This window comes from Notolepis coatsorum, assembly GCF_963971535.1.
Source record: "Notolepis coatsorum genome assembly, chromosome: 7".
NCBI classification, from domain to species: domain Eukaryota; kingdom Metazoa; phylum Chordata; class Actinopteri; order Aulopiformes; family Paralepididae; genus Notolepis; species Notolepis coatsorum.
Genome location: NC_140171.1, coordinates 125,184,070 through 125,209,023, shown reverse-complemented (window position 1 = coordinate 125,209,023; position 24,954 = coordinate 125,184,070). Strand labels below are relative to the sequence as shown.

At 44.6% G+C, this 24,954-nt stretch overlaps 1 protein-coding gene across 1 annotated transcript; it reads left to right on the top strand.

Moving 5' to 3' along the window:
• Positions 1-333: 333 nt before the first annotated feature.
• On the top strand, positions 334-22,555 carry bmerb1 (bMERB domain containing 1; the record flags this gene model as incomplete). Its single annotated transcript, XM_084318877.1, has 4 exons — positions 334-406; positions 17,820-17,934; positions 21,676-21,758; positions 22,308-22,555. The coding sequence occupies 4 exons, from the start codon at positions 334-336 to the stop codon at positions 22,424-22,426; spliced, it is 390 nt and encodes a 129-aa protein (XP_084175003.1). The 3' UTR covers positions 22,427-22,555.
• Between the last annotated feature and the right edge of the window lie 2,399 nt (positions 22,556-24,954).

Here is a 24,954-nt window from a genome sequence, read left to right as displayed (position 1 = left end):
ATTTAAATATCATCCCTTTCATCTCACTCACCCCCTCTCCTGTAACTGAGGCTGTGGTGTTATCTGAGGACAGGTCTTTTATTTTTACACACAGTTTCCTGTGTAAAAGAAAAACGCTCTGCCTTGTGGTTTAACTAATGAGGACTGTAGGTGTGTGTTTTCTGCTTTCTCGACGTCTGACAGAGTTGTATCGCTGGTATCATGTGGTTTTATGCTCAACAGAGAGTTTCCATTTCTGCCTTGTTGCAAGCGAGGAGCCAAGACAACGTAGAAGTGGAATCAACAATGTTATTTATGTTATTTTAACGGAAGGAACTGGATCTGTCTTACAGGATGGATGATATTCAACTCTGCAAAGACATCATGAGTCTAAAAAAGGAGCTGAGACAGGTTGTCGCAGTACCAGGTACAGTCTCGCGCACACACACACACACACACACACACACACACACACACACACACACACACACACACACACACACACACACACACACACACACACACACACACACACACACACACACACACACACACACACACACACACACACACACACACACACACACACACACACACACACACACACACACACACACACACATGCACGCTGTTACGACCCTGGCTCAAAGGGAAGCAACATTAGTGCACACAGACATCGACTGTCTGTGTTTAAACCAAAAGACTATTCTAACTATGATAACTAGCACAAACTAAAGAGCAAACTGGTGGAAAGGGAAGAGACACTGCTTCAATAATCTCTTCTAGCAACCGGGGACCTGCATGTGTGTGTGGGGAAGGCCTTTTGAGCACCGCCAGGCAGGTGTCCAATTAGCACTAATCAGCCAATTAGCAGCAGTCCGCTGTACCATAGGCCAAAAAGCCTGGGACATAACATCTCCCCCACCAAAATGGTTGCCCAGGAGGCAACCACTACACATCAAACCACCAAACTAAAAATATTGTGACCCATTAATTGTCAGGGCCACTACCACAACAGCGATAACGGGCCGGCCCCTGTCGAACACGACCATCAGCGTTGTTGAATGCTCCCCACTGTGGAACATTCGACAATGCTGTTTAAAATAAAAAACAACACTGTCCCGACTCTCGGGCAAGCGAGACCTCACAAAAGGTTCCTCCACTGCGGTATATGGCTGGAGTGGGGCAGGCTCATCCTCCACTGAGGCGTAAGGCTTAGGACCCCATCGACAAACAAAGAACTTATCACATATGAGCTCCATTTCAACAGGCCCCTCCACCGATACCGACCTGTCAAAAAGAGACTGCAAACCAAAATCAATATGAGAGCTAAGCTCACTGCGCTCAACAGGACAGAACACAGAAAAACAAAAATCATAGGTCTCTGATACCACCACAGCGCCCATATCCATTCCTCCTGGCACTGGCAGTTCAGGATACTGCAAACCGTGAACATCCAGAGTAGGATGCACCGCCTCAGGTACAGCCCCACCGTCCCTGGAACATGGCAATACATCAGTCACAAAAGCGTCTGGAATACCATCCAAAATGGCGTCACACAAAATAACATTGTCCTGATCAAAATGGTTGCCACTCATCAGACCAGGTCGTGAAGGCGGCTCCTGCTGTACAGGACACAGGTAACTAGGTTGACTAGCACACCTAGTGCCTGGCAGAGAGTCAGTGTGGACACGTGAATCAATATCAGAATCATCAACTGACATACTGGGATCATCCCTGCCCACAAGTGAAACATCATGAACAATAGAGCTACTGTGGAAAGGCTGGCAGCCTAAGCCAGCCCTTGTAGCCTCTTCAACTAGAACGGTGTCACATGAATCAACAACATCTCTCATAACATCCTTCCCACACTCATCCTCCAATTAGTTCGTGGCCTCAGCCACCGTACAGGCTGGGAAGACCTTGAGACACTGCGCTGCCAGATCATCTCCTGCCACATGCATATCCGGCACGCATGTCACCTTCGGTTCCACCACCGGGCCTGACACAAAGGCACAATCAAGAAAATCATTATTCAGAGGTACATCCACAGTGTGCTTTCCAAAATTCTCAACAGGGTAACTTTTCAATTCAACAAAGAATGTGTCGCTAAGTGTAATGTCACAAGTTTAAGTATCAACAACATCACTTTTGTCCTTTGATATTGCCCGTGTCACAGCACACACAAGGAACACTCCTGGATATTTCTGTGCCAGCTCATCAGGGACCTCAGAAACCACAGGGATGGGAATTACAACTGGAGTAGCCAGCACTTTGTCACCAGCCAAATCGTTCCCTGGAATGAAGGACACACCTCTTATGGGGATTTGAGAACATACCCCCACAACAACATTGCCTGATACTAATGGAGAGTTGAGTGTGACCTCATGCAAAGGTGCATCCACAAATCCACCTCCAAAGCCACGAACAACGACACCGGAATGCAATGAAGACTTTTCTGAAAACGGCAAAATCCCCTCCAGAATGAGGGACTGAAAAGCTCCGGTATCTCTCCAAATTGTTATAGCCTGCTTGGACTCTAGTGCATCAGTCAGGGAAACAAATCCATTCACCATAAATCATGAGGAGCCCTCAAGCTCTTTGTCCACACGTTTGATACTTCCCCCATCACTCTCTAACGTTGGCATAGGTGTTCTGCATACGGTTTCTACCAGAGCCACAGTTTTGAAATGTTTCTGTTCAAGCACCGGGCACCCAGCAACGATATGACTAGGCTCCTTACAGTAGAAACATATAATCCCCTCTGGGAATGCACTAGCAGAACCACCCTGCCTAGGAGGTGAAGTAAACTGACCAGCAGACACAGGTTTTGGGAAACGGCCCCCCTGAAAAGGATGCCTACCCCTGGACTCAACACGGTATTCCTCCACAAAGACGGACTTGTGTGTCAACACAAACTCATCAGCCAAGACAGCGGCGTCGCCTATCTTCAATACCTTACGCTCGTTTAGATGAGTGGAAACGGTATCAGGAACACATCTTTTAAATTCCTCTAGGAGAATCAACTGTCTCTTTTGACTCTGCCTTCTGAGAGGTGCCCTACTGAGCGCACCTTTCTAGTTTGCATAAATTTCAACCACCCTGGAATAAGCAGATGTGTCATACGCGCAGGAGGTCAGGTGCTAACAGGTAGGCTATCCAAACACTGAGTTATACTCAAAACAAAACATTTAATACAATAAACAAATTCAAACAGGTGCCCCTTATAACCTGATATGACTACTTACAGCTTCTACATCTAAACTGCAGTCAAATGAAGAACTGCCAGGCCCACCACATGTCTACCCTAAAAAAACCTACATCAGGCCCTAACACACTACCTGTATTTTCTGGCACCCTAACCTACCTACCCTGAAGCTAAAGCACTGTAGACCTAATCCTCTTCAACCACACCTGCTACCAGCCAAAGATCATATTGACCACCCACCCGTCAAGTATATGGTATGGTACAAGACAAGTAGATAGTACTAATCACTTCTATGACTGCCCCAGGAGTAAGTGGTACACAGGAAGCTGACAAACAACCAGAAAATAATGACACTACCTACATGTGGTGTCCACTAAACTATATATTTTAACAGCATACAAATAGTCATATCAAATCACAAAAAATAAGGGCATACTCACCTGTTTGAAGACCGGCTCAAGCCCCCACGTTACACAACATGTAACGATCACTACCCACACTACAGCACCACGACACACCATGCAAAAAAAACAAAACAACACAAACAAATTCTAGGGGTATTTGTTTTCCAAATTCACTCCCGGACGAGCGCCCAACTGTTACGACCCTGGCTCAAAGGGAAGCAACATTAGTGCACACAGACATCGACTGTCTGTGTTTAAACCAAAAGACTATTCTAACTATGATAACTAGCACAAACTAAAGAGCAAACTGGTGGAAAGGGAAGAGACACTGCTTCAATAATCTCTTCTAGCAACCGGGGACCTGCATGTGTGTGTGGGGAAGGCCTTTTGAGCACCGCCAGGCAGGTGTCCAATTAGCACTAATCAGCCAATTAGCAGCAGTCAGCTGTACCACAGGCCAAAAAGCCTGGGACATAACACACGCGCACACACACACACATGCACAAACACACACACACATATGCACAAACACACACACACACACGCACACACACATATGCACACACACACACACACGCACACACACACACACACGCACACGCACACGCACACGCACACGCACACGCACACGCACACGCACACACACTCCAAGATCAGGAAAGCAAACTATGCCCCCTTTAGGAAACAAACCAATAAAGATTGATCCACGTAGGCTCGGCTGAATTGCTGTATGCGTCCTGTGTGGACTAGACCGAAAATAGAGTCTGTGTCAGAAACTGCTTCCGTAGGCAGCTACACAGCATCCCAGCTGTACCGTGGAGCTGATTTGTGGGAAGGTTCTCCTTGCTGGAGCACGGGATTGATCATAACTTCCAGGGACGTGGTGGAATTATGAGGGAGAGACATTACTCTTCTTTAGGTTGCCACGCTCACACACACGCTCACACACACACGCACATGCACACACACACATATACACACCCGCACACGCACACACACAGATACACACACACACACATGCGCACGTGCATACACAGAGCCATGATGGCAGTATCAGCCTAGGGGACATTTCCTGGGACTGTGGCCAAAATTTATTTAAAAAAACCCTCTTAATTTTCCCTGTCTTCCCCTTCATTTCCTCTTAATCTCCTCTTCTTGTTAATTTTTCCTCTTCCTGTTCACTTTTCCTGACTTCCTCCTCCTCTTCATCTCCTCTTTCTCTTCACTTTTCCTGTCTTCCTCTTCTTCTTAATCTCCTCCTCCTCTGCATCTCCCCTTCCTCTTCATTCTGTCTATCTAAAGGGTTGGGGTGTATTTGTGGCTCATGTTGCCAACACAGAAGATGGAGTTCAGTATGACCTATATTCCACGACAACCCCACTGCTGTTTAAGTAACTCTATTTGTCTCTGTGTGAAACGCACACAGTGAATAACCCTGGAACACAGAACTGAGCTTGTGGATGTTATGTGGAAAACACACAGGAACAATCAATTATTCATTGACACCAGACACATATTACACCCACATTGACTCCCACATGAACCATTGCATCCAATTATACATGACATCATTCCATATGAAGTAATAACCATGGACCACTCAATGTAACTTAAAATACTAAACACTGACACTAGTGTCCCCACGAGTCACACAGGCCCTCATGCTAGTGTTGTAGTACTCAAGTCCAGGACTGATTTTCAGGACTTGTGACTCGACTTGGACTTGAGCACTGATGACTCAGACTTGGACTTGGACTCGAGCATTGACTGCATTCGGACTCGGAAGGTGCCGATGAGGACTCGGACTTGTTAATTGATAAATACAGTTTATTTCTTTTGTAATAGGGCTCTAATCATTTGGCATAAGAGATGTATGACTAGTGCATTTGTTTGGCTATTGTGTCACAAAGTAAATAAACTCCCATTGAAATGGTGACCGCTGTGTCATTTATAGAGCTTTTTTATTTATATGTCAGCTCTTTGACTGCCAGAGTGGAGTGGACTCAACCTCGATGACTTGGACTCAGACTAGGGTAATGGGGACTCGACTCAGACTCGACTCTGGCTCTTCTTTGGTGCCTCGGACTTGGACTCAGACTTGAGACTTGAGATTTAGTGACTCGACTACAACACTGCCTCATGCATATATGAATGCAGTGGTGAGGGGGTCTCGGCAGCCCATCATTTCACCGCAGCATAATGAGAATGTTATGTGACCAACAAACAGACCCCGCCAGCTGCTCCTCCACCACCTGAGACATTCTGATGCCTCCATGCTCCGCTCAAACCATATCGATTTCCACCTCACTCTCGAGGCCATAATATTATATTAATATTAATATTATATCAACAAAGTCATGCCCATGACCGGAGGAGGCGAAACTCACATTATAAATACATCCAGGTGAGGGCGCCTCCACCTCTTTGCCTTTCTCACCTCATCAAGGGACCAGTTAGGATGTATCTTTGTTCGTTTGTAGATTTCTCTCGCTTGTAATCCATCACTTTGGTAGAGGGGCCTGTGGATTGCAATGTTTTCTTTGTCCTACGTATATTTATATTGTATTGTATTGCTGAGTGAATTGCGCTCAAGTTCAAGTTTCTTTATTAGTTGTCATACAGAAATACAGAATACTTTGCATGAAATGCTTCTTTCTGTTTTGCTCCTGAGAGTGTGCTAGATAATAACAAGATAGTATAAAATAAGTATAATATAAGTATAAAATAGAAAGTCAAGAAGTCAAGTACGTAAACAAGTGTAAACAACAAAATTGTTCAGTATACCTATATATACAGTATGTACAGCTGGTACAAATATGGTGAGGTAAAGCTTAGCTTGTGGTGCCACCTTGTGGTGGTGAGGTGCAATAAGGAATAAGGAATGAAAATGTGCAATTTCCTTACCAATAATATAAATATAAAGTGTAAAGTGTGTTAGTGTCTAAAGTGGTAAAGTGGGTGCTACAGTGTGTTGTTGATTTAAAGTGAGTGTGTGTGTGCTGTGGGTGTGTTGATGGTTTGTTATTGTTCATTGTTCATTGAGCATCCTGATGGCCTGGGGATAGAAGCTCCTTCTGAGTCTCTCTGTGCTTGCCATGAGACTCCGGTATCGCTTGCCTGACCGCAGCAGTTCAAAGAGGCAGTTGTTTGGGTGGCTGGAGTCTTTGATTATTCTCTTAGCCTTGCCCATGCACCGCTTGTTGTAAATGTCTTGGAGAGTGGGAAGCCCACCTCCAATTGTGCGTTCGGCTGAACGGGCCTCTCTCTGTAGTCTGCTACGGTCTTGTGCAGTGCTATTTTCAAACCAGGAGGTGATATTGCCAGTCAGGATGCTCTCTATTGTTGTGCATGAGTAGAAGTTCTTGAGGATCTTCTGACTCACGTTGAACTTCCTTAAGCGCCTAAGGAAGTAGAGGCGTTGTCGTGCCTTCTTGATAACACTGTCAATGTGTGTGGTCCATGTCAAGTCCTCAGATATGTGGACTCTGAGGTACTTAAAACTGCTCACTCTCTCAACCGGTGCCCCGTCGATGCTGAGGGGGCTGTAGTCCCTGACCCCCGACCTCCTAAAGTCCACAATCATCTCCTTAGTTTTGCTGATGAGAGGCTGTTCTCTTGACACCATCCCGCTAGAACCTTTACCTCTTTCAGGTAGGCCCTCTCATCGTTTGCAGAGATCAGGCCCACCACTACTGTGTCGTCAGCTAATTTGATGATTGTGTTGTTGTTCCGCTGTGCCACACAGTCATGTGTGTACAGGGAGTAAAGGAGGGGACTCAGAACACAGCCCTGGGGGGCCCCTATGTTGAGAGTGATGGATGAGGAGGTGCAGTTGCCTGTTCTCACCACCTGGGGTCTGCCCGTCAGGAAGTCCAAGACCCACTGGCAGAGGTCATAGTTCAAGCCCAGGTCCCTGAGCTTGGCTGTGAGTTTGGAGGGGACTATGGTATTGAATGCTGAGCTGTAGTCGATGAATAGTGTCGTGGAAATATATTATCATACCATTGTGGTGTTGTATGAGAGGGCGCTGTCATCATATATCAACGTAATGTGTGCGTTTCTCTTTAAGAGAAGCACACATTAGCCAGTCAAAACAATATTGTTATGAACTATGGTTGCCGTCCCAGTATCCTTGTAAGTGTATTAAACCCTGAATGCTATAAGGCCATAAGTCACATTGTTATGGGATCCGCTTTGTTTTCCTTGTAAGGCAGCCATAATAGTCATTTCAGCCAATCCTCAGGGTGATGTTCCAGCTCCTTCCACGTCATATGTATATATTAATTGTGTATTAACTGTCTTGCCGAACGAAAGATCGCTCTCACTTGGTGATCGGACATTTGTTTACATGGTCTGATTTCCAACTGCGCATTCCTTATCAATTGATCAATGTGAGGAATTAAAACTATCTTCTATTCCTTATTTCAACTTTGGACTCAGAACAAGTTATTGCTCATATTATATTATAAATCTCCCATAACAATAGCATTGTCACATAGTTCCTCTGCCTCTTGTCCAGGTGTGATGCTGCTGTGTGCAGCACATGGGCTATGGCGTCCTCCGTGGACCTGTTGGGGCGGTATGCAAATTGCAGGGGGTCCAGGGTGTTGGGGAGGGAGGAACAGATATAGCCCTTTACTAGCTTCTCAAAGCACTTCATGGCTATGGAGGTGAGAGCTACAGGGCGGTAGTCGTTGAGGCAAGCAGGCTTGGATTTTTTGGGTACAGGGATAATGGTGGACTTCTTCAGACAGGTGGGGATGACAGCCTGTTCTAAGGACAGGTTAAATATGTCAGTGAATACTGGGGCCAGTTGGTCGGCACAGACTTTTAGGACGTGGCCAGGGATACCGTCTGGTCCTGCTGCCTTCCTGATATTCACTTTCTTAAAGGTCCTCCTCACCTCATGTTCTGTTAACCTAGACACTGAGTCTCCATCGGCAGTGGCCCAATTGGATGTCACTGTTCAGCTTGAGGGAGGTGCCTTTGTAATCTGTCATCGTTCTGAGGCCCTGCCACATAGGTGTTGATCACTACTCAGTGGTAGCTGGCGTTATCTTAGCAGTATCACTAATGGTAAGTAGCAGTAGCATTATTGTTCTGTGTACTGTAGCTACGTGTTTCTTTCCTACAGGTAGAATACACTTTGTGTGTCTGAACTGACACTTGTTGTACCTGGTCATGTATTCCATCCTGGCTCTCAGGACATCCTGGATAAGGCTGAACACCCCTTACAAAGAGAAAGTCCCTGCATAGGGACCCCGGAGCTATCCATCAAAAGGCTCTCCTGGCTTCACTTGGACAACTGAGTAGAGAAGACATCAGACCCATGGGTGCTGCATACAAGTATCCAGAGGGTACAAGCACCCTCCTTTCTTCAGGGTCAGAATGACTATAGTCAGGGACCCAGTCCAAGCACAGGTACTAGCAGAAGAGGTATTGTCCTTGCAGCAGACAGGGTTTTACTTCACCTATTTTCTTATACATCAGGCATATCAGTTCAGAGTTCTTCCAATTGGTCTGTCCTTTTGGCACCAAGGGTGTTCACAAGGGTGGCAGCAGCTGCTCTATACCCTCTTCTGCTTCCAGGCCAGAAGGTTCTCCCATGCCTCCACGACTGGCTGACCGCTGCACCATCTCATAACCGGCTGTAGAGGATAGAGAGTGGGTAATGTCTCACGTTCAGTCTTTGGGGTTCAGGGTGAATTTGAAAAAGCGACCTCAAGCCAAGACAACTTTGGTGGACTGTGTCTCAATGATCTGACCACGATGGACTCTCTAACCCTGAGGGGATAGTGAAGATCCGTACTCTCCTATGTCACTTGTGTCTCTGCAGGCGTCAGCTCTCGGGGGTCGGCCTCTCCAGAGGTGGCTGAAGGCTTTTAGAGGACAGGCATGTGAAACCTGTTGTGACTAGGTCTTGCCTTTGCTCTCTGCTTCTGCCTTGTCTACAGGTGTCCCAGAGGCTCTTGTTATGGGCTGCACCTCACTTGGCCAGTCTCAGGGCATGCCGGGGATTACAAACCGATTTGGCACCCCAAGCCTGTGGCTCTGCGGCTCTGGGCCAGGCCTCTTCTGGAGCTGTTCTTGACACCATACATAATGCCAGGGCACCATCGACTCATACCAATTACGACCAGAAATGGAAACTGTTTTATTTGTTTTGTTTGAACAATTAGGTGAATCCCATCACTTGCCCTGTCCCTCTTGTTTTCTGCTTCCTCCAGTCTCTTGTGGGTAGAGCAGCTAGCACTGTCAAGGTGTACGCCTTGGCTATTTCCCTCTTTCACAAGATGGTAGACGGCCTCCCATTTTGTAAGCACCCTTTAGTGTCTCAGTTTATGAGAGGGGCCCATCTGTTGTGCTCCATATGTGTTTTGAAGGCTCCCCCCTGGTACCTTCCTCTTGTCTTGCGGACCCTAAAGGGGCGAAGGAAGGCTGACGGCTCTCGACCAGGAATTCTCTGTTTTTAATCAATACTGGACACGATTTGTTCCGTATTGTCATCCCACAATAGAGTAGGGGCGTGGTGTAAAGGCTGGCCGACTGTCATGCAAATTGGAGCGTAACGTTAAGCCATTGCCCATATCGGAGGTATTCAGGTGTTCAGTACGAACAATGGAGCTCATGAGGAGTTTTAGTGATGCAACGAATGAAACATCATGGAGAAATAAGTAACACACACAGTGAGGAAGAGAGAGAAAGCTGTTGACTGTTTTTTGTTTTATATATATTTAATTTTGAAATGTTTCCTTTTTACAAGAAAAACTCAAACGAACAAAAATACATGGCAGAGTAAAACTAAATAAAACAAACTACCAAGGGCGGCTAAGTGGCGCAGTGGGCAAGGCGCTCGCCACTAACGCAGGAGATGCTGGGTTCGAGCCCAGCTCTCGGCGTTGCTTCCGGCTTGGCTGGTCGTTCGTACTAATACAATTGGCAGTATTATTGTTTGTTTATTGTTTATTGTTATTCGCACTTACAAACATACATTCTGGAATAAAATAAGTAAAAAGAAGAACAGTTAAAATGTGCAGGAAAGGTAAAAAAACCCAAGGGCTTATAAGCGACCTCCCCTCTTGAACCTATATAGGATAACTACACAAAAAAAATCCCCCCTCCCCCCCCCACATTATGCACAAACACATGCGCATATCCCTCTCTCATACACACAGATACATACAATACAGCATTATACAACTATTATAATGTTGGGGATTTTTTTTTTTTAAAAGACTTTACACAAATACACATGGATACTATAGACTACAGGATCTGTAGTTCTTTTTTAAGCTTACTTTTAAATATATTTAAAGTGGAACATGTTTCTATTAGATTTTGTATATCATTCCACATCACTGCACCTTGATAAACAAATGAGAATTTGGCAACAGAGGTCCTACAGAAAAGAATGCGTAAGTCTTTATTTCTTCTTGTGAGATGTGCATGATAATGAGAATTAAACTCAAAATAAGTTTGAAAAAAATTAGGCAAAGATAAAGGAAGACCAATTACTTTGTACATAAGAACCCCTGTTTGATACTTGTTGACCTCATAAATTGTGAGTAGTTGCAGTTTTTTAAATAATGGTTTGGTTGGCAGTATTAGGGGGTGGGAAAGCCGGTGGGTGGGGATCGGACGTTGTGGACAGCGACTCCTACAGGTCGGTTGGTGCGCCTGTACAGCAGAATCAGGAAGCAACAGGGGCAGTGTGAGCCTCCCACGCGTTACTCCTCGCCGCTGAGAGATCGCGCTGTACAGGTGAAAAGATGCGACAGCTGCCTCCTCGTGTACCGGAGGGGACACGTGATGCAAGGCTTGGTCCACATTGCAGCCGACCAGTGGGAGGCATGGTAAATGGCTGCTTTTTTATATAGCGCTTTTATCCAAAGCGCTTTACAATTTGTTACTTACATATTACCCATTCACACACCGACGGCGGAGGCAACCATGCAAGGTGCCAACCTGCTCATCGGGAGCAATTAGGGGTTAAGTGTCTTGCTCAAGGACACATTGACACACTGCCCAGGAGGAGCGGGAATCGAACCGGGAACCTCCGGATTGCCAGACGACTGCTCTACCTCCTGAGCCACTGTCGCCCCACATGGTCTAACAATGTTCGAGACAGGGGAGGGTAGGATAACTGGATATTGGATAACACGAAATTGTGATGGGAGAAAAATTGAAAATGGGGAGAAAAAGTAGATAAAAAATAAAATAAAACAAACTACCAGTCCACAGATAATGTAGTAATGTAGTAATGTAGTAATGTAATGTAGTATAGGGGGTACAGCAGTCTCTAAGCCACAGCAGACTGAGGAACAGCTTTTCACCCCAGGCCATAAGATAATCAACCATGGTAAACACACACACACACACACACACACGCACGCACGCACGCACGCAAACACACACACACACGCAAACACACGCAAACACACACACACACACACACACCCACACACACACACACACACACACACACACACACATACACAAAGTGCAATCCAACTCCTGTGCAATATTCACTGCTTTGAATGCATGCTTAAATGTATATATTTGAATATATTTTTTACAGCTATATTTTATACAGTTTTACCATAATTGACCATTAAATAACCGGAGTGACAATAAACATGTTGAATCTTGAATGTCCACACAAGTTAATTGAAGGAGAGTGCTCCACACAGAAAATAATGAAAATGTTCTAATGAACTGATTACTGTTCGTGGAAGAGGGTTGATATGCCGTATGGTGAAGGCTGAGAAGTGGCTAGAAAACTATTCTCATTCCCACCTCGGCGGACTACACAATTTTCACTCTGGGCTAAAGATCTATTGGTGTAGATTTAGTAATAAAAAGTTCTCCATTGACAAACCTGCCCGTTTTGCGCAATCATAATTTTAAAGTTGGGACTAGATCTTTCCTCGCGAACGGATACTTTGTCACCACAGCGTTTTATTTTACGCAATTGGTGCGAGTTCGGTCACGTACCTGGTGCTCGACCAATAGCAGCTCTCTTTGTTGCCTAGTTACAGACAACAATAGATTTGTGTAAACAGTAGGAATGGAAGCAACAGAAAAGCAGTACACATCGACGAGTACAGAAGAGGACGAAAATGGAGAAAAACCACCTTCTAAAGTTCACAAAAAGGTTTCTAAGCAATGTTATATGCATCTCACGTCCGTTCAGAAAGAAAGTGTACAAGATTTTACACAGACACGTGGGATAGATATAGAAACTCTGCTATTGCTAGAATCGTATCATTGCAGATACATACAAACATTGAACAAGTGCACACGGATCGACTTTGTGATTGACCAGTATCCAGATATAAGTATCAAAAATCTAGAGAGGTCACATAGAGCTGTTAACGGCACACAACAGGTGCAAATTCATGGACGGGATCAGATGGAACAAACAAGGTAGCACTTGCTGAATTCCTTTATGTTACGTGGCGAGATGCTGATCTTACCATTGTGGGCAGGGACATCAGCTTGTACATAGCACATGGAAAGCTGTGTCACTTTGTGACTGTAACAAACGGTTCACAAACTCTCTGTGCTGTTGATGATCTAACATGTGACCACGAGGAATGTTACACCAGGGTGTTTATACACGCACAACATGTTGCACAGATCTATCAAACTAGTCATCAAGAGCCCTCATACAGATATGGCAGTGATTGCTGCAAGTCTGCAGGCAGAACTGCCATGTAGATTGTAGTTTTTCACAGGAGTTGGCAACAGAACAAGGATCATTGACATAGCTAAGGTGTAATCAGCCCTTAGCACCAATGTGACTATACTAGTGCCTGTTGAAGGCAGAGGTTCTGTGTAGGATTGTTAGTAACTGTCTAACTGCATATATAACTGTTTACACTAGTAACTGTCTAACTGCATAACTGTTTCCACTAGAGGGCGCTCTAGGCGGAGACACTCAGGAACACCGCCAGGTGGCGAGTATAAATAGAGGTGTCTCCTCCCACTTCTTTCTCTTTCCCCCAGTCTCTCAGTGAGAGAAGACCTGTAGTGTTACTGCTCTGCCATGTGAATAATAAACCACGCCAGTTAAGGCTCAAGATAGAAACCATGCCTATTGACCACATTATTGTCGCCTTCATGGCAAGGGAAAGAGGGAAACATTTACTGTTGCCTGGAAAAAACTGACTACCTGACTGCATTTACAGAACTGGGTAGCAGTTTTACCCTAGACCTACCTACCTTTGATAGTCTTAGCAAATATGTGTGCCACCTGTATGGCCAGCCATCAGCTAAAAATGTGAATGATGCAAGATATAAAGCATTCTGTATGGCATCATCGGCTTTGCCAGAACTCTCTATGCCCCCGACAAGTGACGCATTGTACCAACACTGCAAAAGGGCAAATTACCAAGCAGCTATAATGAGACATTCATTGAAAGCTGTAATGTGTGCCCCTTCACCTGTTGGCAATGGGTGGCACATCGAGGATGGGGAGTTAACAGTGACCTGGATGACTACAAATCCGGCCCCTGATAGTGTGTTGCAGGTAGTCCACTGCGGTTGCAAACAAGGAAAATGTGAGACAGGAAGATGTTCATGTGTGTCTGCAAAACTGCCATGTACAGATCTTTGTCAATGCCAAAACTGTGCAAATGTTTCTAAGGAAACGGAGGATAGGGCTACATGGGAGGATGACTCAGATGATAGTGGTGAGGATGATTAACATCAGTGTTGCCTGGGAAGTGTGGTGGTGGATGAGCGTGTGGACTGGGGTTGGGATGTATAGGGCGAGGGGATTAGGGTTATACAGTAGTAGTGTGATTTGTTTGTATTTGTTGAGATCAGTTTGACACTGATCTCTCCACACACCTCACTGTTTACTCATTTTACTCTGTCTGTAGTGTATATTGTATATATGTATATTGAATATTCCTTTTTTTTATCATTCCATTTGGGCTGTGGGTGTGCTTAATGTCTGAAGGAGTCGACGGAAGGCTTCTTGTCCTCTGTGAAAGCATGCAATTGGTCTACTGATGGATACATGTTGATATTTGTCTAGTCTAGTGTGTTCATTAGATGGGTGAAATCCTCTTTCAGTGCCTCTGTGCCTGTTTTCATAGGCAGTTAGCCTCTGGTATGCGTGCCATTAGCGTTAGCCATGCTTCTAGGCCTCTTTTCTTTTGGAAAGAATGATAAAACAAATTGAAAGAAATAAACATCTTTTATAATTCTTTTTTTTGTACCTGTATTTAAACCGATTCCTATCTTTATAGGTCGTCCTGTGGCTGACGGTGAGGCATCTACTCATTGGGACACACAAATCGTCATTTGTGTTTGCTCTCCCCATGACATGCCTGACCCAACCGCAGATGTACTCAAATTACTCCCTGGACACATGGAAACTCTGTACAATATGTACAATATCTGCAGAAATCCGGAACAATTGTGTCCCCCACCAATGGTGAGGTGGTGGGTGTGCCCCAGATGCCTCGCCGTCAGCCACAGGACGACCTATAAAGATAGGAATCGGTTTATCAGGGTTATCATAAAGCGATGGAATAAATATCCTCCATGACATTATATAGGGCCTCTTGAATGCATTGCATTGTCATATATTCAGTTATTTTATGATTATATTTTATGATAGGGGTTGGCTTGACATGTTAATGAAGCCACGGTGAAGATTCATGGTGTAACCTACTCTACCAGACGCCAATATTATAGGCTTGAATGTTCACGTTAGTGCAGTCATTTCTCCTCTGCCCGGGGGAACAGCTGCTCCGATCCTGTTCATTTCCTGCTGGGTGAAAACACTGACGTGGCAACTCTAGCAGGCCCTTTTCACCTGCCTGTGCTACCAACAGTGTCGAGCACCAAACCTCTGTGTGTGTGTGTGTGTGTGTGTGTGTGTGTGTGTGTGTGTGTGTGTGTGTGTGTGTGTGTGTGTGTGTGTGTGTGTGTGTGTGTGTGTGTGTGTGTGTGTGTGTGTGTGTGTGTGTGTGTGTGTGTGTGTGTGTGTGTGTGTGTGTGTGTGTGTGTGTGTGTGTGTGTGTGTGTGTGTGTGTGTGTGTGTGTGTGTGTGTGTGTGTGTGTGTGTGTGTGTGTGTGTGTGTGTGTGTGTGTGTGTGTGTGTGTGTGTGTGTGTGTGTGTGTGTGTGTGTGTGTGTGTGTGTGTGTGTGTGTGTGTGTGTGTGTGTGTGTGTGTGTGTGTGTGTGTGTGTGTGTGTGTGTGTGTGTGTGTGTGTGTGTGTGTGTGTGTGTGTGTGTGTGTGTGTGTGTGTGTGTGTGTGTGTGTGTGTGTGTGTGTGTGTGTGTGTGTGTGTGTGTGTGTGTGTGTGTGTGTGTGTGTGTGTGTGTGTGTGTGTGTGTGTGTGTGTGTGTGTGTGTGTGTGTGTGTGTGTGTGTGTGTGTGTGTGTGTGTGTGTGTGTGTGTGTGTGTGTGTGTGTGTGTGTGTGTGTGTGAGAGAGAGAGAGAGAGAGAGAGAGAAGCGGGGGTGGGGGTATCATGTGTGGTCCATTAACATTTTAATTGATTGTCTGCAGTATTGGGTTGGTGTTTATGGCACTGCTTGAAAGTGGTTCACATCCTACCTCAGTAATAGAACCTTGGGACAACTTTCTTCTCCCCGAGCTAGTCTCTCCTGCGGGGGTCCCACAAGGTTCCATCCTAGGTTCTGTTCTGTTCTCCATCTACATGCTTCCCCTTGGTCAAATTATTCAAAGATACACAATTTCCTTCCACTGTTATGCAGACGACACACAGTTGTATCTCCCCCTGAAACCAAATGATCGGTGCAATCTAGATCGCCGTATGGATTGCCTTGAGGACATTAATTGTTGGATGGCACACAATTTCTTGCAACTGAATGAGAGCAAGTCTGAAATTGTCCAATGTGGACCCCCTGACTCTGATCTCCAACAGCCTAGGCAACCTGTCCACCCTACTGTCAAACCTCATGTAAAAAAAACCTTGGTGCGATATTTGACTCTGCCCTCAAGTTTGACAAGCAGGTCGATGCAGTAGTAAACGACAGCCAAAATCAAGCTCCTCTCATCCAAAGATCTTGAGAAGGTCATCCATGCCTTTATCTCCTCTCACCTAAACTACTGCAACTCCCTGTATCCTGGGATTAGTCACTCAGCCCTGTCCTGCCTGCAATTTGTTCAAAACGCTGCAGCCAGACTCCTGACAGGTACATGGAAGTGGGACTGTATTAGTCCTGTTCTAGCCTCTCTCTCCACTGGCTATCAGTACAGTACAGAATTACAGGTTTTCCTGTTTGTTTTTAAAGCCCTAAATGGGCAGACTCCCTCCTACGTCACAGACCTCATATTCCGGCACCAGATCCCTCAGCTCAGCTCATTTGAGGCTCCTGGCCGTCCTGCGGTCTAAATTTAAGCTCAGGGGTGACTACGCAGTTCTGCCCCCTATGTTGATTCCTTTAGGTGCAGGCGCAAAACACACTTTTATTCTCTCTAGCATTTGATCCTTCTGATGTGGTGTCTTGTACCAAATGCCTATAATCTGATGATTTGTGGCTATGCACTATTGTGTGTATTGATGCCTATGTGAGCTCTTTCTGTTTTTAGTATTTTCTTGTGATTTTACTACCTGCCCTGGTCTGTACAGCACTTTGGTCAACATTGGTTGTTTTTAAATGTGCTTTATAAATACATTTGATTTGACTTGACTTGACATGTGTATACAGTGTATGTATACCTGTACTTGCTGGCCACTTGTGATTGGATGTAGTGGAGTAAAAGTACCCTGAAAGTTCCCTCAAGTTAAAATACTCAAGTAAAGTACAAGTGCCTCAAAAGTGTACTTTGTAATAATACTCAATAATAGTAGTAATAGTTACTTTCCACCACTGTGTGAATGTGTGTGCATGCGTCTAATACTGTAATCTGTATTATACTGTACTGTAGTTTACACGTCTCCTTTCTGTGTGTTGGAGTGTGAAGGTTATTAAACCCTTCCCACTGAGATGCACATGGGGTTCATGGATCTATTACTATGAAGGCAAGGTCCTCAGCCAAACAGAGCATTGTTTATACTATGAATTACGCATGAGAGAATTGCGTTAAGTCTGTTTGCAATGTGATTAATCAGTATTTGGGAACTAGCTGACATTGCTGTAAGGTCAGTTACTGTAAGACACTTAAACACTGTCTGTCTGTCTGTCCTACCTCCCTCGCCTCCCTCTCTCTCTCTCTCTCTCTCTCTCTTTCATCTCCTACAGAGAAAGAGAAAACCAAGAAACACAAGCAGCGGGAAGAGGAGCTCATCCTGAAGATCCATAAACTGGTGCAAAAGAGAGATTTCCTGGTTGATGATGCAGAGGTGGAGAGATTACGGTCAGTGTCAGTACTGGACAGTATGGTTGTGTGTCAGTACTGTGTACAGTATGGTTGTGTGTCAGTACTGTGTACAGTATGGTTGTGTGTCAGTACTGTGTACAGTATGGTTGTGTGTCAGTACTGTGTACAGTATGGTTGTGTGTCAGTACTGTGTACAGTATGGTTGTGTGTCAGTACTGGACAGTATGGTTGTGCATCAGTACTGTACAGTATGGTTGTGTGTCAGTACTGTGTACAGTATGGTTGTGTGTCAGTACTGTACAGTATGGTTGTGTCAGTACTGGACAGTATGGTTGTGTGTCAGTACTGTACAGTATGGTTGTGTGTCAGTACTGTGTACAGTATGGTTGTGTGTCAGTACTGTACAGTATGGTTGTGTGTCAGTACTGTGTACAGTATGGTTGTGTGTCAGTACTGTACACAGGGTTTCCCATTAATTACCTAGACTGTGGCGGCCCGCTAATGAACCAAAAAAAATGTTTAATAAATTTTATTTTATTTTTTTTACTATTTTTTTTTAAATATAAAGTTTGCCAATAGGGATGTATCAGTAGTATTGGCAGTGGTAGTAGTCGTAATAGTAATCCACTATATTTTTTTATTTTCGAAAAAATAAACCAGTTCAACACAGGTAACCACTTTTGCTTCATTTCTTTGATGGCTCAAATGTATGCTCTAGTCCAGTGGTTCTCAAACCTCTCCTCGAGACACCCCAGCCATTCCATGTATTTGTTTAAATTCCACCACCAGCACACCTTGATTCAACTAATAAAGGGCTAGTTAAGTTGAATCAGGTGTGCTGGTGGTGGAATTTAACAAATATATTGAACAGCTGGGGTGCTTCGAGGAGAGGATTGGGAAGCACTAGTCTAGTCGATTTTGTGTTTTGAGCACAAAGTTCATCATAGATCTCTAGCCTCTTTATTTTGCTCTCAAAGTGTACCAGATTGATGCATTTAACTTTAAAATGTACAAAAAAAAGGTAGAGGGTCGGAGGTTCACCCCCAATAGTCTCTGAAAATCCTGTGGGAAACACTGCTGTACAGTATGGTTGTGTGTCAGTACTGTACAGTATGGTTGTGTGTCAGTACTGGACAGTATGGTTGTGTGTCAGTACTGGACAGTATGGTTGTGTGTCAGTACTGGACAGTATGGTTGTGTGTCAGTACTGGACAGTATGGCTGTGTGTCAGTACACCTCTACCGTCTTGTTAGGGGAAAATCTTGTATTTCCAATTCTGTTGGGGTCTGTCTGGTTCTGGCTCCTCCCGACAGCTTGTCCTTGAGCAAGACACTTAACGCCAGCTTCCGATGAGCAGGTTGACACCTTGCATGGTCGCCTCCGCCATCTGTGTGTGAATGTGTGAGTGAATGGGTGAATGTGAGGCACTGCAAAAGCGGTGACAACAGCAGTGATATTAGGCTAATAGTAGGATCTGTGTGTGGGAGATACAAGTGGAGCTCAGTGAGCTGAATAAAATTTGATAACCCACTCGCCTCGCGCATGATTTAATTTGAGAAACTAAGAAGGATAATAAAGAAGAAGAATTATGATAATAATTTCCCCTTGGGAACAATAAAAGTCTTATGTTATTATAATATCAATTAACTTTATTTAAGCTTTTCTAAACGCTTACAAAGAGCCTCACAGGCATACAAATCAACAGCAATACAGGGAGATACGATTACATAAGACTCTCTCTCATATATATATATATATATATATATATAATCGGAAGGTTCCCAGTTTGATTCTGGCTCCTCCCGGAGGCATGTCTTTGAGCGAGACACTTAACGCCTAACAGCTTCCGATGAGCAGGTTGGCACCTTGCATGGTTGCCTTCACCATTGGTGTGTATGTGTGCGAGTGAATGTGTGAATGTGGGGCAGTTGTAAAGTACTTTGGATAAAAGCGCTATATTATATTATATCAGGGGGCAACCGGGAATTGTACAGTGGGTCTAGAGGCAGCGGACTGTCAGCCTCTAGTTCCCTGATGGCAGCACTACCTACTCTCTCTCTGCTGTATGTAGGAGGCTGATCAATGACCCAGGTTTAATGCTGTCACTGTCTGCTCCTTTATCACTAGTTACAACTACCTCCCTGTCTGTGACACAGAAATAACTTACAGTTGACAGAATATGAAATAACAGACTGTGTGTAAACCACTGAATGGCCTGAGTCACTGTGATGAGTAAAGCTGGCTTATGAATGTGGATTATGGACATTCTATGTATATATATTTGTATCTTCAGGTATTCAAATTATAATATTGTAAACTACGGGTGAGTGTGTTGGAGTCAACCAACACCTGCTAAGAGGTTTTACCTTTTAGCTCAGCTGGTTAGTGCAGCCACCTGTGGATCCTATGGTCCCAGGTTTAGAAAGAGAGAGACAGATAGATAGTAGGGCTGTCCCCGACTAAGGATTTGGATAGTCGACTATGATTGGCCAAAATGTGCCGTTAGTCGACAAAAAAAAAAGTATATATATATTTTTTTTATTCCATTTGGGCTGTGGGGGTGCTGAAGGAGTCGACTGAAGGCATCTTGTTCTCTGCAAAAGCATGCAATTGGTCCACTGATGGATACATCTTGATATTTGTCTAGTCTAGTGTGTTCATTAGATGGGTGAAATCCTCTTTCAGTGCGTCTGTGCCTGTTTTCTTAGGCAGTTAGCCTCCTGTATGCGTGCCATTAGCGTTAGCCACGCTTCTAGGCCTCTTTTCTTTTGGAAAGAATGATAACAAATTTAATTAAAGAAATAATTTTTTTTTTCCGACTAAGAGGTTGGCAATCGACTACGGCTCCTTTCGACCGATTAGTCGACTAATAGGGGTCAGCCCTAATAGATAGTCAAACTCACTATTCAACGTTCTTAGAAGATACATAGCGTTGCATAGCTTTCTTGAAGATGTATTCTGTGTTATCCAGGAAAGTACTTAAATATAAAAAATAAACTGACTGTTATCTTGGATGGAGCAGGCTACTGTTGCTCTTTGGTTTTGCTAGTATTGATGACCAGTGTGCCATCTGTACACCATTCGATCAGCTCACCAATATGTCTAAAATATGACTCTTCACTCTTGATGTCACCCTCCCACAGTAGCCCGATCAATGCCATATCATGAGCATATTTGTACAACTGGAATGTAGAATCTCTGAGTTGCATTTCATTGGTATATAGATAGAAAATAATATTGGTGATAAAAACACAACCTTGAGGAGCACCGCCGGTGTTTAGAACGGTCTGCTCCGACAAGGTGCCATTAAGACATTCTGAAGTTGATCAGTGAGTCTTTGATCCATAATATAAGTCGACCATTAGTACCAATATTTAGAAGCCTTATTAGAAGATATGTGTTGTCATTGTCTTAAATGCTGAACTAAAATCTATAAATAGAACTCTTGCATAGCTTTTAGACAGCTGTAGATGTTTAGTGATTGAATTGACTATAGTCTTTGGTCACAATATGGTCGAATATAATAACTAAAATAGAGATTTGTGGTATAGGCTAATAAAGAACAAATACGCTTTTTCTTAGTTTGAACCCTTTATCCCTTTTTTGTATGTTTTTATGCCTTGTTTTTTAATTGCCTATGTTTTTACCCTGTAGCACTTTGAGATTTGGTTCCAAATGTACAAATTAAATGTATTATATTATTATTATGATGTGGCTAAAAAGCACCCGTATACGTGTTGAAGTGACACTGACTGGTGCGACTGTGTCCTGATCCAGGGAGCAGGAGGAGGACAAGGAGATGGCGGAGTTCCTCAGACTGAAGCTGGTGTCTCTGGAGAAGCTGGTCAAAGTCACACAGAGTGAGTAGACATACGATACCCTTATTACTCCAACGAAACCTTCGTTTTAGACTCTAACCGCAATATGGCAAATGATAACGTGAGAACCAGCCAAAATGTCCCCACTTTAACAGATAGCTAATCTTTCTAACCTTGTGGGGATGATTGACAGACACACACGATTATGTACATTGTTTATGGTCTTTGTATTGCATGTTTTGTGTTCACATCAACCTGCAAAGGGACTACAGATGGAAACTAGCTTAAAGCTACAATCTGGCATGTTTACATATAAATGTTCATTAATGTGCATTGTCCTTATCTTTAAATAGATAAATTGAAATTGACACAAGGAGGAGAGCTTTCTAGGGCCCAGCTGGTAGGGGGGGCCCATGGAGGCTAGTAATGAATGCATGTTTAATATATGATATGAATTAAGATTGGGGGGGCATTCACTGGAGCTTTTCAGGGGCCCAACCATTTGGGTTTGTGGCTGCACATGAATGCATGCAGGACCACCTACACAGAGGGATGATCTCTCTCTCTCTCTCCGTCTCTCTCTCATCCCAGATTCCCCAAAGCCCAGGAGACAGATCCCTGAGCCTCCTCCCAACAAGCCATCCATCACCAAGTCAGGAGTGGCCATCATCAAGGACTGCTGCGGGGCCACCCAGTGCACAGTCATGTAGCCCACAGAGGCCTCCACACGACCCTCACGTCATCAGAGTTGCACCACCTCCTCTTACATAATTTCCTGTGACACAGAGAACCCCGGTCCCAAACCCCTCTATGCCTAAAACTAAGAGGGAGCTTCCCCTTGATGCTGACCAGGGGTCAGTTTGGTAAACTCCTGAGGATAGGATAATACGTGGAGGCTGATCCCTAGTATGCACTCAGGGGGTAACTTCACCCTGGAGCATTTCTGTTGAGGTGAAGGGGAGATACATGAATATGAATCGATATATAGGTCTGGTTATATGGTAAATATGCAACATTGAGAACAGTGGAGGATGATGATGATGCCCATCAGTATACTAGTATCAACAGAACCACAAGCACAATGTAGCCCGGGTTCTCTGTCCATCTCTTTTGTTGTTGTTCTAAGTCCTTTCTGACAACGGGTATTTACGCTTCAACTCCAACCCTTTAACATCAACCTGTAAACCTGTTTTCTTTGCAATCCTCCAGTTTCAGGGATCCACACATCCATTTACTGTCATTATACCCATCCAGGAGCTGTTTTTATCCATCTATGTGAAATGTAGGAGTGCTGATCTGAGATCGGCTCATATGTCATATTGAGATGTACACGGTCATGATGTGACCCGAGCAGTGGTCCTAGATCAGTCCTACTTGTAGAAGTGAGAGAAATAGGGTGGCTACGTGGTGCAGTGGGCAAGGCGCTCACCACGAATACTGGAGACGCTGGGTTCGCCTGTTCGAGCCCAGCGCTCCACATTGCTTTCAGTTTAGCTGGTCGTCCGTACTAATACACATTGGCCGTATTAGGGGGTGGGAAACTGATGGGTGGGGATCGGGCGTTGTGGACAGCGACTCCTACAGGTCGGTTGGTGCGCCTGCGCAGTAGAATCAGGAAGCGATGGGGGCGGCGCCCCTCCAAAGCGCAGACCCCTGACGCTGAAAGATCGCGCGGCGCAGGTGAAAAGATGCGACTGCTGTTACCTCGAGTATTGGAGGGGACTCGTGCTATGTATGACTTAGTCCACATTGCAGCCGGCTTGTGGGAGGCAAGAAACAGCGTCCGAGACAGGGGAGGGTTGAATTGGATGATACGAAATTGGGATGGGAGAAAAATAGAAAAATGGGAAAAAAAAGTGGATAAAAAAATATATATAGAAGTGAGAAATACAGGCCCTGGTTCAGCTAATAAATTGTTGGTGATTTAAGTGACTATAGAGGAAACTGGTGAGCGAACGCTGGATAACAACAAAAACATATACCAGCCTGTAGTAATTTCCTACTGGAGTTAAGCAATATTTCTCATTGTATGCTTTGACTACAGAAGTACAATGATCCACCTGGAGCTAGTTTCCTAAATACAAAATAAGGCCCCACCAGAATAAAAACTAAACAAAAAGATGACCACCACACGGAATAATTATATTTTCAGTCCAGCTTGTGGCTCATTTCAGGAGGTATATGCCTCAACACCTCCTTTAGAAATTATATTACCGAACTTGATGAGATTGTTTTCTATGTATATCTATGATGCATTTTCTCACTCACTAGTGTCAAAGCTTCACCTGCCATACTAACCTCATCCATGAACATCAGCTACCGGGAGTTGAGTGACCATGCTTGTACAATAGTGCTCATGGTTACTATAGATATTGCAAAACAAGAAGAAATAACTTGCATCCTATGAATTCAGTCTTGCCGTTTTTAACAGGAAGTGAATGAAATCCTTGTGTACATGCCTACAACAGTCTCAAGACCATGTATGTTTGAATCAAGTGTATTTAGGACAGTAGTGACTCATGTCAAGCAAAGTGTTGCCCTTTGTCAAGACTTTACCTTCCTCCTGATAACCTAGCATTGTCCTGTAGTAGTAGTGAATTTATGAAGGTCCTAATGTTGAATATTTGAGCAAATATGCAGAAAATAAGCTGAAATTAACTACCTGTACATATGTGTTTAAATAAAAAGCATCTTTCAGGAATATGCTTGTTATGTTTGTTGAAAAAAAAAAAGGATCATTAGTGCACAGCAAAAAGAACATCACAGACAGGCAAGGATAATGCTTGTTAAATTTATTAACTGAAAATATTTTTGGTCCCTTTGACAACGTTGAGACTGTTGCAGCAACTTCTGGTAACAGGGGAGGAGGTGGAGCAGAGTGCCATAGGGGAGGAGGAGGTGGAGCAGAGGGGAGGAGGTGGAGCAGAGGGGAGGAGGTGGAGCAGAGGGGAGGAGGTGGAGCAGAGGGGAGGAGGTGGAGCAGAGGGGAGGAGGTGGAGCAGAATGCCAGAGGGGAGGAGGAGGTGGAGCAGAGGGGAGGAGGTGGAGCAGAATGCCAGAGGGGAGGAGGAGGTGGAGCAGAGGGGAGGAGGTGGAGCAGAGGGGAGGAGGTGGAGCAGAGGGGAGGAGGTGGAGCAGAATGCCAGAGGGGAGGAGGAGGTGGAGCAGAGGGGAGGAGGTGGAGCAGAGTGCCAGAGGGGAGGAGGAGGTGGAGCAGAGGGGAGGAGGTGGAACAGAG